We start from the raw sequence: 14,436 nt of genomic DNA on the forward strand, positions 1-14,436 counted from the left end.
AATAAGGAAATGTCCCTTAAAAAAAGGAAAACATTGACAGCTATGAATTGCATACAGGGAGATGGAGCATTGCAGTGGGGTTAGTTCTATTTTATTCTAAAACATATTTATGTGTTCTAAAATTTATTCCCAATCTGCAATTCAGGAGTGGCTTTAATTGGTGGGTTCTCTTATTCACACCCTTGTGAAATAAATAGGGCCAGGCAAGGATACGGCAATGTTCACACTCTGTTGTCGTTCAATTTGGTGGCGTTTCCCTTGAAGTTAAGGAAACAATGTGGAAAGAAAGAAACTAAGTTTCCCAGGAATGATATTAATGAAAATAGTTGGGTTGTATCCAAATATGTCATATTCAGAGTACGACAGAGCAGTCCTAAGTTCACCATTTCTGCTTCCTTGTGGATAGGTTGCTGGGAGCAGGTGGATGGGGCCAGATCCCTGTGCCAGCTCTAGTCTGGCATAATGATCAGGCCCACATTGGCTGTAAGAGCCATTCAGGATCCAGTGGTAGGGACTTCTGTGCTCAATCTAAACCCTTTTGCAGCCTGGCATATGGATGGTGGTGGTTCAATTGCAGCCTTTTCCATGCACCATTGATTTTAGTGGAACAACTCTGAGTGTGACTTAGCCCAATACAACCCCATGTATTTGATCAGCTGATATGAACTACAAGCAACTCCTCATTTACACGGAGGTTCCACGGCACTGTACACATAACTGGGACGTGCTAAAGCCCACCCTTTCCTGCCCCTGCCTTGTAGTTTCGAAAATGGTGCATGCGCCAGTGGTTCCAATCACACATGGGGAGTTGCCTGTAGTTTTAGAGCTGCTGTTTTAAAATATTTCACGCATAGCAGTATGTTTGGCCAAAGACATGGGTCAGCAAACTTTTTCAGCAGGGGGCCGGTCTACTGTCCCTCAGACCTTGTGGGGGGACGGACTATATTTTTTTGGGGGGGGAATGAACAAATTCCTATGCCCCACAAATAACCTAGAGGTGCATTTTAAATAAAAGCACACATTCTACTCATGTAAAAACACCAGGCAGGCCCCTCGAATAACCCAGAGATGCATTTTAAATAAAAGGACACATTTTACTCATGTAAAAACACGCTGATTCCCAGACCGTCCGTGGGCCGCATTTAGAAGGCGATTGGGCCACATCTGGCCCCGGGCCTTAGTTTGCCTACCCATGGCCGAAAGCATCTGCCTAATTAATAATGTCTGCTTATACTGCTGCATGTTAAGTGTAGTTTATGTCCAAGAAAGGGTAGCAAATGTTTCTGAATACAGTTGCTGCCTGATAGCACTAGATGTCGGAAGAAATAGAAGCAATATTGGAATGAATAGAAACATTCACAAGGATAGAAAGTGTGGCATGTGGTGGATAGAGTATTTCCTCAGGGTTCAACTTCTCACTGTATCATAGTCACTGAATATTCTTAGGCATTTCAACAACTTTCAGCCTAACTTATTCACAACATTATAGTGAGAATAACATGGTGTAGCACCATGTAAAGCATGCCGCGTCCTTTAAAAAAAAAGACAAATTAATATAATAATTGAATATAAAAAGAACTGAAAGAAAACGGACAACAAGTTCTTAGTCTGAATAACTTCAGAGATTGGTCAAGGGTTTTAAGAAGTCCTTCAGCACACACCCTCAAATAATAATAGTAAAAATAAACAAAGGTAGATGCATCCAGCTATACCCATTCTAGACTGTTAACGTTCACCTTCCAAGTCTCTCTTGTGGTCTTCTCTTGGCTCTTTCCTGCCCAGCACTACTATCTAACCCTTTTTTAGGATTTCAGGCCTTTCTCTGTCTTGCAGCTCTTCAATTTTCTCATTCCATGACTAATTTCCCCTATTTCCTTATCTTCTAGCTTGACAGTATTTTTATTTTTCCTGCCAACATTTTAGGGATGTTGCCAATCAGAAAGGCAATAGTTTCTATTTCCCATTAACTGCAAGGTTCCTAGGTTGTGATGCCTTGACCCTTCTTTGCAAAGCGTCCACCAGGAAACTTTTGACCTTCCTGTGCTCTACTTCCCCTCTGAACTTTTAACTCTCCTGTGGTAGAGAGCACCTGAAGCAAGAAGGAACCATTTCATAGCAACCAAATAGAACACAAAATGGTGGAACAGTTTCATTCAGTCACACACTGACACAAATGTTCAAGATCCAGAACCATTCAAGGAATCCTCCCCAATAATGCAGATACTGGGCTGGTTCATACAGAAATGCAGAAAAAATTGCTATTGACTCTTGTCCTACAGTGACACAACTAAAAAGGATGTACACACTTTTCTTTCGCTTGTTTTAGCAACCACAGTATGACACCCAACAATTCTCCAAGCTCATGAGCTGCTGAACGTTTAATTATAGTAAGATGTATTTATAAATAATTCATGCATGTTCTGTAATGTTTGGCTCCTTCCCTCCTCCCTTTAAAAACAGCATTTCTGCATGATCTTTTTGTTTGGATTTTCTCTCGGATGATTGATAGCGGGAATTGTTGGCAAGGATATGACTTGCTGTCACTCTCTTTAAACTCACTGTATTAGCTTGTGATTTCTCTCTCTCTCTCTCTTTCTTCATGTTTTATATAGTCTCGGCAAACGCCTGAGGGTGAATTTCTCCCCCTCGATCAACTTGAACTGGATGTAGGTTTTAGCACAGGGGCAGACCAACTTTTCCTTGTTTCGCCACTTACAATCTGCCATGTGATAGATTCCAAAAGCCCCTTCTATGACCTTTCTCAACGAAGCATGCAGACGGAACAATTTGAGATTGTTGTCATCCTAGAGGGCATCGTGGAAACAACTGGTGAGTACAGTGATCTCAAAGTCGCTCAAACCACATGTTTGTGTTTAGTTTCAAATATTATTCCTCCCTACCTTGGCACTAAAGACAAATAAAACAAAAGGTTATTTCTTAATGTTGATATTGCATTAACACACAGTAGGTTGTACATGAGTAACTGAGTTGATGCTTTGGATTTGCTTTGCCTGCCTCCCCAAATCCTAGACATAGCAGGATAATAGGTTCCGGATATATCTGCCCTGGGCAGGTGAGGGGAATTCATAGGAATTCTAATTCCAGTATTTTCGTGTGCAGTCCTCCATATTCCAGAAACACTCCTATGGAGACTTCAGATCAGAATACAGATTACAAAACCACAAATATAGGTCAGAGCTGAATTGTAATTGTGCAGGGGTTGTAGAATTGAGCCCCACCCCTTCAGTAATATTAATTAGGGATTTTATTGCTGCTACAAGTGAGGAGTCCCAAGTTGTGGTCCTCTGAGTGTTTAAAATGTTGTGTTGCATTTTAAATCTGTTTTTAGAAACTTATGTCCAGGTGGTTTTATTGTACTGTAACCTGCTCTGGTGTCATATGATGAAAGGTGGACTAGGATTTTTCTTGCAAGTAATTAATTAGCCTCACTTTGTGAAATTTGGCTGGAGGATGTAAGGAATAATAATCTTTTGCATTCACTGTAGCAGATACGGATTAATTTTGGGTACACGTACAACCTTCAAATTATCTGCAGTAGTTAGCTCTGGATCTCCTTACACCAACCTTGCAGGGAGCAAAGGAGTGGGTTCCAGTGCTAGAGAAAGTTTATGCAAAGCATATTACTACAGATACGTGCTTATTCCTCCAAGCTATATCCTGCTCTGATCAAGGGGAACAGTTTAGAGCCTGTTAGTGCTTCTTACCCTCTGTTTCGTCTATTCTCACTTGCTTCCTAGTGTGTTAAATATGTTTATGCTAGTACAGTGAATGAGCTCTTCCAGTTATTCTGTGTGTTTTGTTTCAGTCGAAATCCAGAGTTGTGAGGGCCGCACCAGTCCCGCTTACTTTGGTGGGTTAGGATGTTGCTTGTTTTGTATCCCTGTTCACCTTTTGATAGTAGGATAAAACAATGCAGACCGTAGTGGAAATGAAAGGCGAAACTGCTAGAGCTCAGAAAACTCATTGGTATGATTATTAGCAATTGTAGCTGGAGAATTGAAGTTGAGTGTAGAATAAAAGGCAGCTATTAATAAATCTAATGGAGAAAGGGATGGCACTGTAAGTTGACAGGGACGAAAACGGAAACTGATTGCATGCAGAAGACGTATACATCGGGTTTCTGTGCTACAGATTGATTTTATTGAATATGTTTCAGAGAAGAGAAATGGCAAGTGATATATAGGTAAGGAAGCTAAATCCAAATTACAATGTGGGTTCATTCAGTGTACATTCATTAAACCAAGAAGGCTTGGAAAGTTAATTTTAGCAGTAAATATAGTAGGCATTCTGATACCTTGATGAACTGCTTGCCCCAGAATAGTCGTGAGCTTTGCCATTTCCTTCCTTTGAGCGTGGAGACCAAGCATCCTTTAAATGTCTTGACAATGATAGTGTTTAACAGTTGCAGTTGTCACCAAGGAAATCCTGATTTATAGTCATGAATATTGTTGGGCAGTTTCAAGGTGGGAGTGGTTGTCATCCCATTGAGCCATTTCTCAGAGTGGACCTGGTATGGATATGAAAACATCATAAAACAGTGTCTGTAAGCCTATACACTTTCCTGGTAATAAGCCCCTATGAAATGTGGGCTTTTTCTGATTGTACACATAGAGGATTTCACTCTTTAGTTTGGGTAGCAAAGCAACCTAAACCAGATTGTAAAAAACAAGTTAGCAGAAGACAATGTTGGAGGAGAGTAGTAAATTTCAGTCTCCCAGTAGTTATGTTTTCTAGCAAATGCTGTAAGTAGCAGAAATGAGTCAGTTTGAATAGTTTATTCACATTTGTACATATGACTTAAATTTGTAAGTCAGTTTGAAGTGCATCACAGTCCTAACATTAATTACAGTATATTAAATAAATCTGATTTTTAGGTTCTAAAAGGCTTTGTAACAAAGGCGTCATTGGGTGGCTGTTTCCAAAATAGGGGTTATGGAGAGTTGATAATTTAAAACTTAAGGAATCTGTATTTAAGCAACCTTTAAATCAGCCGTGGGAATCCTAGCCTATGAGGCTGTTTTCCCCAAACCATGACCACCTGATGTCATATGTGACCTCAGGCAGCTAAGGACATGATTGGGATCAGCTGCACTAAATAGTTCCTTGTTAGGGAATGACCAGTGGTCTGAGATTATGGGACTCCTATTCCAGCAACATTTAGAAGGCCAGGGGTTGTCCACCACTGTATTAAAAGGTATGAAGCAGTTTTCATTATTTCAGATTTGTGATTCTAGTTTTGTTTTGTTTTATTGAGTTTTATAAACAAGAATAATGTTATGCAAATAAGTAAACCAAGTTTTCTCTTGTCATTTATATATCACAAAGTTAGCGTAATAAATGTGGAAAAATATCTACAACATATGTTTCATTATTAGTGGTCAATGTAGAAGTTCTTGGTTCATGAATTGGTTTAAACAATTAGGAAGAAGAAAAAAGAAGAGGGGGAGGGGGAATGGTGAGTGGGGTGGAGTTGGGTGGTTATGCTTCTATCATTCTACTTGGGGTGGGGGTAGTGTCAGCATAACTTGAATGGGTTCTCTTGCTATTCACTTGTTGTGTTTCCTTGGTGGTGAGAGAGGTTGTCGGTGGCTTAGGGTGTGGTTGGTTGTCTTTGGTTGGCTGTAGGGAGAATTGTTTTTGTGTGTGAGCAGGGTATGAGTGTGTACTTTTGAATCAGGTTAGCCAGATTGATTCGTATTCTAGTTTTGATGTGCTATGTGTATTTCAGTAGCATGTCTACTCAGTAGTAAGTCAACGGGTTTAGGTTGTAAGTAGTAAGTCCAAGGTTTAGGTTGTAGCCTAACGAAGCGTAAGTCACCATGCCAGTGTGGTGTAGTGGTTAGAGTGTTGGACTTGGATCTGGGAGTCTCAGGTTCAGAAACCCACTCAGCCATGAAATTCACTGAGTAAAGGTAAAGGGTAAAGGACAGTGTTCAAAACTCCCATTGTTCTAGGCGCATTTTGCAACTGGGAATTTCATTAGCGCAAGCAGTTTCTGAGCTCTGAGCGCAGTACTAAGATTTCAGATTAAAACTGCAGAGTGGAAGGACAGAACCGCCTTTTTCTGCCTCCCCACTTCCAGCTACTCTCTGAAGACTGGAGAAGAGACCCTCTTAAGAATATTAGGGGGGTGAGCAGGGGAAGGACTAAAGCATGTGAAAAATGAACATAATATTTTAGGTGCAGTCTATTCATTTTCAACTTTGTATTCGTCTTATAAAAAAAGTGTGCCGTTGTTGCACCCATAACCTAGGTTTAAGGTGCCATTTTGCTCCTTGCTTTCATATCTCAGCTTCTAAGATTGGTAAAGGACCCTTGGACAGTTAAGTCCAGTCAAATCTGACTATGGGATTGCGGCATTTGTCTCCGCTTTGAGGCTGAGGGAGCTGGCGTTTGTCTGCAGACAGTTTTTCCGGGCCATGTGGCCAGCATGACTAAACCACTTCTGGCGCAATGGAACACCGTGATGGAAACCAGAGTGTACGGAAATGCTGTTTACCTTCCTGCCACGGTGGTACCTATTTATCTACTCGGTCTGGCATGCAAACTGCTAGGTTGGCAGAAGCTGGGACAGAGCAACGGGAGCTCACCCTGTTGCGCAGATTTGAACTGCCAACCTTATGATCGGCAAGCCCAAGAGGCTCTGTGGGTTAGACCACAGTTAATCTTGGGTGAGTCACAGTCTCTAAACTTGACATACCTCTCAGGATTGTTAATAAGGATAAACTAGAGATGGGACAGAGGGAAACTATGTATGCAACCTTGAGATCCTTGGTGGGAAAGTGAAATATTGATGTAATATAGATGTGTTCTTACATCGACCAGGTCAGTGCCTTTAAACCCTGATCCAGATATTTGGGGTTTCAATTACACCTCCTGAGCACTTTTTGTTGCAGAAATTATACAGAAGTAGATGTACAGTGTAGTCATTGTAGGACATTGTCACCTGCATAGTAGTAAACAATTCTTCCAAATTTCATGCGCTTAACATTTACAGTTATCTTACAGCCTTGGCAGAGGCCTATCCCAAGAAAGCAAACTAATTTTTACATGTAGGGTGGTTTTTTTTGCACCCATTTGTCTGGTGCTAAAATTAAGAGCTAGGCCTGAACCATGTGATGAACAATGGATTATCACACAAAGGTATTTGGAGCAAAGTGTGCAGGACTTCCATAGCCCTTTATGTCACATCCTAAATTTGCAAATTAATCCTAAAATAGTCTTATACTTATTTATTATGTCAGTATTGAGAATATAGCATTGAATTCAAAGCACTACTGCATCAATACCGCAGACTTCCTGAAACATACAAAAAATAATAATTCAGTGCAGTTACTGGTTAGCATTATTGGTTATTTAGATGATACTGAAGCATAGTGCCTTAAAGCAAAATGTAAAATGCATGGAACAATGATCTACAAAGTAGCTCTTAAGGTTTTTGGGAATGGGATAATTTTCTTTCTAATTCATTCCTAAAATATCGCTGGATTATAATTCAGAAGTCTTTTAAAACCTTAGCCAGTTTATGTTACATTTCAATTGTTTGCCCCGAGCATGGGGTTATTCAATGAACAAAAGAAATTTTCAAATAAAGTCCGTAAGAGTTACTCATTCACAAACATTTTTACTAGCCAGGCTGCTCACTTATTCAATGAATGTAACACTGATAATTGAAAAGGAGGGATAGAAAAAGAGAGGCAACTGTTGCAAAATAAATAAATAAAATAAAATCTCTGCTTCCTCACCGATCACCTGGAGGCAATTCTTAATCACCAGAGGTAAAGATTTAAGTTGCTGGGTTGCAACTATAATAATAATGCATAGTAACTGAGAAAAATCTTACCCCAGATCCAATCCATATTTGTTGTCACGCATTGTCTGCTTCTCATTCTGTTTGTCCACCCTTCCCTTCATGTTCCTGTACAGGTCACGATATTAGCATACAGGTCACGATAAAATGTTATGGGGAAAATGATAAGACATTAATAGCTGAAATCTAGGGCTCTGGCAGGTCTGCCAGCAGCCATAGGATTTTGAGGACAGAGGGGCCGGAATCCATGGGCACAGCAGTAGGTCAGTACTGTATACAGTGGTACCTCGGGTTACATACGCTTCAGGTTACATACACTTCAGGTTACAGGCTCCGCTAACCCAGAAATAGTACCTCGGGTTAAGAACTTTGCTTCAGGATGAGAACAGAAATTGTGCTCCGGCAGCGTGGCAGCAGCAAGAGGCCCCATTAGCTAAAGTGGTGCTTCAGGTTAAGAACAGTTTCAGGTTAAGTACGAACCTCCGGAACGAATTAAGTACTTAACCTGAGGTACTACTGTATAGGGACTGCCTTATTGCAGCTGTAAAAACCCTCAACAACTGTTGGTGCTCCAATGGAAGAGGGGTTGAAAAGGCAGCATTCTGGGGTGTGTCATGGGATCTTCTGGGTCCAAAGGCACCCTGATTCCCTGACACATTCCTAGAATACATCTTGGGACTATTGGGAGGGAAAATAAGAAAACTGGTGACAAGCTGACCCTCTCACTTAGCTTCTTTCCTACCAGCAACCAGTGCTGGATTTACGTATAAGCTAAACAAGCTGTAGCTGAGGGCCTCACTCTCTTGGGGCCCCAAAATTTTTTTTAAAGGGAAAACACAAACACCTGGATGTGCATTTCCAAAATATAAGATAAAAAACAATTAAAATAAAACCTACATACAGCAGCAATGTTTTGTGTTGTGTAGGCTCCTATCTGTTATGTGCAAATGGCTTTAGGTCCATAAATTACCATATAGCATATATTCAACACAAAAACAGTGACAATTTGTTGTTGATAAAGGACAGCTGGACATATAAAGGGCCCCATTACCTTCAGTAGCTTAGGGCCTCATCAGACCTAAATCTTGCCCTGCCAGCGACCCAGCTCAGTAGGATTGCTTTGTGAGGTAGTCATGATGCAATGTTATTTTAAGTACAGTGCTGTGAAGTTGCCCTCTGTTTATATAAAATTGACTTGTGCATAGAGTCAGCCTCAGGAGCGATTGATCAATACAGAGGTAATAAAAGTGCCACATCCAAGAGTTGTGTTTTTCTTCCTTTCATTTGTGAAGAGCTCTCCAAAGGTACCACTTGATCCATGCTGCCCCTTCCTGGTTCTCATTAAGATCTTAATCCTGAGCATTCACTAGGGCTAATGTGTCAAAATAAACAGAAGAGGTCTTCATGTTTCCATTTCTAAAGCTTATTGAATTTAAATGGAAATCCAATACCTGCCTGCTTGTACTAAGCTTTTAGGATACATTTTGCTTGGGTAAGCTACTTGCAAAATTGTATAATGAGCATGAGGCTTAAATATTCCGTTTCCCCCACTTCAGAAGCACACACACACACAGATTATTTTATGATCAAGTCAACAGGCAAGGCTTCTCTTGTTAAACACTCCCTGTTTTTCCCAAGACATCGGAGCATTGCAGAGAAAAACAAAATCCCTAAAATAGAAATTGTGTGTGGTGCTCAGGAGTGAGAACTAAGAGCTTTAGGTGGCATCCTAGCTCTGATTTTTTTTCCACCCCCTATTCACTCTCTAAGCTCACTTCTACCATGTTTTGTTTGTATATGTGTTTCGTAGGAGGTGCATGTTGGAAGTCTATACTATCTTGAATGTATTGCAAATGCGTACAGTTCCAATAAACACCTATTGCATATGCAGCTTAGATGCAAAAAGCTCAGTTCAGGGACAGTCCTGGCTTTCTGCCACAAGTAACTTTGTGTGGTATGGATTTCCCTAACCATGGATAGTGAAAGCCAGCTTTCCCTCAAACATGGTTTCAATCTCTGGTTGTGAGGGAGACATAGTTTGTACTAACCATGGTTTTCGTCAGTATACATATAGTGAGAAACTATGATTTGATGAGGGGAAGAGGAAAAAATGCTCCAGAAAAGATAGGTGGGCAGGGGGAGAGATACGGTAGTTCGTGGTTTGCAAACTATGATTTGCAGAGAGCCATGTGCAGAGGCCAAAGTGTTTAGTTTTGTTCATTAATTCTGGTGATTCCTTAGTACTAGGAAAGCTTTTTATTGTAGGCAAAAGTATGTTCTGTTTCTATGACCCTTTTCCCCATTCTGCTTTTTGGAAAGGCAAATATATTGTCATTAATATAGCATGCTGTTGATGGTGATATTTAGTCCAGTAAAAAAAAAAAAAAAGTTGATTAAAACTTTTGAAAACACAGAAGCTGTCTCTTTTAAATCTGTTTTCTTAATTTTATGAGTTTTTCAGCTGTTCTGGAAACATTGTTAATATATATGCTAATATTTGACAGAAGTTTATATCTACAAAGGGCACTAAAAATACAAATCAGCAGTATTTTGGGCTTATTTAAAGAAAGCTGCAAGTAAGTTTCATGTTGTAAATTTCCTCAGCTGCCTCAGAAGGGATTCATGCAAGTACTTTGTGCTTATTTTATTAATTCTTTACACGGAGAGGAGTATGCAGATGTTATTCAACTATTATTTGTATGCTTTTAAAATTGCAATACCTATCCTAAAACAAAAAGTAATAAGTTTCATGAAAGCATTTTAAATAACAACAATCTTGTTGTCTAAGCTTTGAAGCAGAGGCAAAAAATAAATAAATCCTCGGCGTTTTAAAAATAATACATTTAATCTGGGTGCGACAAAACTATCAAATGCTATTATAGGCAGAAATGATACGTTGGAAGCCTTTTGCCTGCTTATCTGTTGTTGGTAGCCTAATAAAACTGCAGCGTTACCCTGCAACACAGTGATAAGCTACAGAACGTATTACATGTTCCTAGCTAATGAGAATTTGAAATATAGAGAAACCTCAAAGGAAAATGCTTCATGGATTCATTCTTAATGCTCTCTGAAAGTGTTCTTAATGTTATTTCAAGAACACCTTTAGCCTTGTTTTCTGCAAACAGAACTTAGACTGTACTTGTCACGTCGGAAAAAGAATAGTTCATCGCAGATCTGTATTAAAATGGTTTCACCAGGGTGAGTGGGAGAGACTGAGAGCGCCATAGGCAATATACTGGCAGGCCTGGTAGCTTGCCTCTGCATTTGCCATGTCACATTTGTGTGTTCAAGGACAGCTACCAGGTTCTGCTGGAAAGGTCAGGGAGTGAGCAGGGATTGGCATATTTCATGCCGGGGGCACTAGGGGCGATGAAAACCTCCAGAAAAAGACTGTAGCATGTCCTGGCCCCATAAGACTCCTGCTTTGATAGTTCACCAACTTCCAAGACTGTTGAATTGCTGATATCATAAAACTTTTTTTTAAATAATAAAAAAATCACCTGCACCTGTCCTTGTTTGCTAAATAAATACTTGCTCAAACTGAAAAGTCTTACTATGCATTTGATAGAGGATGATCGTGTCCTTTTTTTTTTTAACCGCAACTCAATCAGTTAAATAGAATAGACACTAACTCGTAGGGAATAAACAAAGAAATAAAGGTGTTATGACGATTACTCATCCAAAAGACCCACATCCTCTTTTCCATTAGAATACGTTGGCTCAAAATAGTACAGAAGCTCCAGATTTTCAACGGTTGGGTAGCCTACAAAGCTCCAACAAGGGACCCATTTTCACTCTTGAGGACAAGACTATATGCTTTTGCTGGTACACAGAGCACAGAATGGGTGGGATAGACACTGTAGAGTTGCTGGTACAGACAACTGTTCGGCTTTCTGATTCCTGGCTTTCTGTTCCATTAGGCTTCAAGATCAAGGGTACCCTCTCCCTCCCTTTCTCACTTTACTTTCATTGTGGGCACTGTGGAAAAGATGCCATACATTGTGCCTCTGGGTTTTTTTTCCGGGGTGGGGGATAGATAGGGATCCTATTTATTCTTTTAGATCAAGTGTGTAAGCTGTATGTTTGCAGCCTCTGTTCATTATCATTACGCTCTCTGAAGCAGCATCCGTATACTCTGTCACTATTTTTTAATTAATATAATTTTAATTAAATGTTTAATAAATCGATCTTTCTTTATTCCTCTTGTGTGATAGCTTCCTTTTTAACTAGGTCTTTGTTTGATCCGATTTGCATCCTATGCCCTTTAAAAATGTGGTTGGGGGGCTATAGGGTTATTGTTTTTGTTAGGCATTTTGTGTTTTCATATCTTGATTTTGTTCTGTAAACAGTCCTGAGACTTCCGGGTATAGGGCGGTATATAAATTTAATTAATAATAATAATGGCAATGGTACCCCGACCGTAAGGTCCAGTCGCAGATGACTCTGGGGTTTCAGCACTCATCTCGCTCTATAGGCTGAGGGAGCCGGCGTTTGTCCGCAGACAGCTTCTGGGTCATGTGGCCAGCATGACTAAGCTGCTTCTGGCGAACCAGAGCAGCGCATGGAAATGCTGTTTACCTTCCCGCCGGTGCGGTACCTATTTATCTACTTGCACTTTGGAGTGCTTTCGAATGCTAGGTGGGCAGGAGCTGGGATCAAAGAACGGGAGCTCACCCCATCCATCGCAGGGATTCGAACTGCTGACCTTCTGATCAGCAAGCCGTAGACTCTGTGGTTTAGACCACAGCGCCACCCATGTCCCAATAATAATAATCGTTAGGGCATAAACTTAGGAGTAAATACATATTCACAATGGATGCATATTATAACTTCAGCAAAAACCTCTTGGGGAGTGTATGCAGGAATACATGTGAGGGCTGAACCATTCCTGTGATATATATATATATATATATATATATATATATATATATATATATATATATGCTTTCGTAGATTTTCACGGGTACAGGAATGCAGGTTTTGGTGTCCTCGGGTGTCTTCCCGTGTAAAAGTTGGGGTGTCTAGGCCTAGACACCCCAACTTTTACACGGGAAGACACCCGAGGACACCAAAACCTGCATATATATATATATATATATATATATATATATATATATATATATATACTTCAACCAATACAAAATGTACTTCTGAAAGAGATGATCCACCAGGAACACATTGTATGGGTTATTCTGGGATATTCTCTAGTCCCTCTCCAGAATATTCTCCCCATCTCTTAGTGGTGTCACGGCCTGCTTTGGCATAACTGGTGACAACCTGAGAGAGGACATTCTCAAGGGTAGTACTTCTGTTATAGAACAGGCTCCTTCCAGAGGTCTGGTGAGCATTCTTGGCAGTATACTGTCCCTGGCAATTCAAAATATTTTTGTCTGCCCAAACATTAACTTGATCCTGATTTGCTTTTCGGCTTAGTGATTCTCTGTGTGCTGTGTTTTATTCTTTTTTAAAAATAATTTTACATCTTACATTGTACACTACTTTGATACCTGTGTGAAAAGTGGTGTATATGTTTTTAAATAAATAAATTCTGCTTTTGCAGAATTGACTTAGCTTCTGTATCCCCTTAGGAAATGTGGAAACCTGTGGCCTCCAAACACTTCAGAGGACAACTGTCCTTATCCCTGACCATTGAGCATGTCAGCTGGGGCTATCATTAAACAATATCCAGAGGGCTACATGTTCCCCACCCCACCCCACCCCTGCCTTAGAGATTACCTTCTTTATGTTCTCACCATGGCCGCTATCTTAGATACAGTAAGCAGGGAGAATTTAATAAGCATACCATTCATCTGATCTCTTTCCTCTAGTTACCTCTTCTATGGCACAAGTTTTCGCTTGCTTTTGTGGGTTGTTGTTGGTTTCTTTTTTGTAGTCTTCCAAAGTGCTAAAGGATTTAGTTTACTTTTCATTGAATTATGCATTAGCATTCAGTGCAGGAATTTGAATTGGTCTCTTTTCCTAAATTTAAAAGTTATGAATTCAATTGGCAATTGTCTTTTCGACAGATAATTAAGAGTTGCCTTCGTATATATACTAAGCCAACAAGTTACATACATTTAGCTTTACGCACGTAGCAAATTTTTCTTTCTTTTTATTAAAAAGTATTGGAAAGGTGCAAGATTCTAGGGAAAACGACTTTGGCAATCCCACTTGCCATTGAACCCAATGGGTTTTGACTGCGCAAGTTGACGGCTTACTGAATTGCCATATTGGTTATGTTCTAAAAAAGCTAAGAAGCATGCAAATAGAAATAATAAAACATCGTTCAAAACAGAAAAAAAATATGTTTATAGAATGAAAGAAGTATTGGTTTCTGCTTACATAAGAAGGGAGAACAAACTACAAATTATTCAGGGTCTAATTCACCCTTGAATGAAGCTGTGCTGAAGTGGAAAGCTGGACATTAACGACTTTGGTCATGAAAGCAAGCTAGTAGTCATGAAATTCTTATGAGCTAAGCTTGCTTTGATGATGCTTTAAATTGCTGTTCTGGCCACTCTTCATAATTAACTTGCAGTTTGGAGATATCCAGCACCTAAACTTCTGGCATGATCAACTCATGATTATTAAAATGCACACACCAG

At 39.9% G+C, this 14,436-nt stretch overlaps 1 protein-coding gene across 3 annotated transcripts in view; it reads left to right on the forward strand.

Moving 5' to 3' along the window:
- KCNJ3 (potassium inwardly rectifying channel subfamily J member 3) overlaps positions 1 to 14,436 on the forward strand; it is a 116,044-nt gene that overhangs the window by 7,199 nt on the left and 94,409 nt on the right. For 2 of the 3 annotated variants that reach the window (XM_081929231.1, XM_081929230.1), the window contains exon 3: positions 2,613 to 2,829. In XM_081929231.1, coding sequence (XP_081785357.1) covers positions 2,613 to 2,829 — 217 coding nt within the window. Of the gene's footprint in view, positions 1 to 2,612; positions 2,830 to 14,436 lie in introns of those variants that run through there. The other variant, XM_081929232.1, reaches the window with a different exon arrangement.

Source organism: Podarcis melisellensis (genome assembly GCF_964234715.1).
Source record: "Podarcis melisellensis genome assembly, chromosome: 1".
Taxonomy (NCBI): domain Eukaryota; kingdom Metazoa; phylum Chordata; class Lepidosauria; order Squamata; family Lacertidae; genus Podarcis; species Podarcis melisellensis.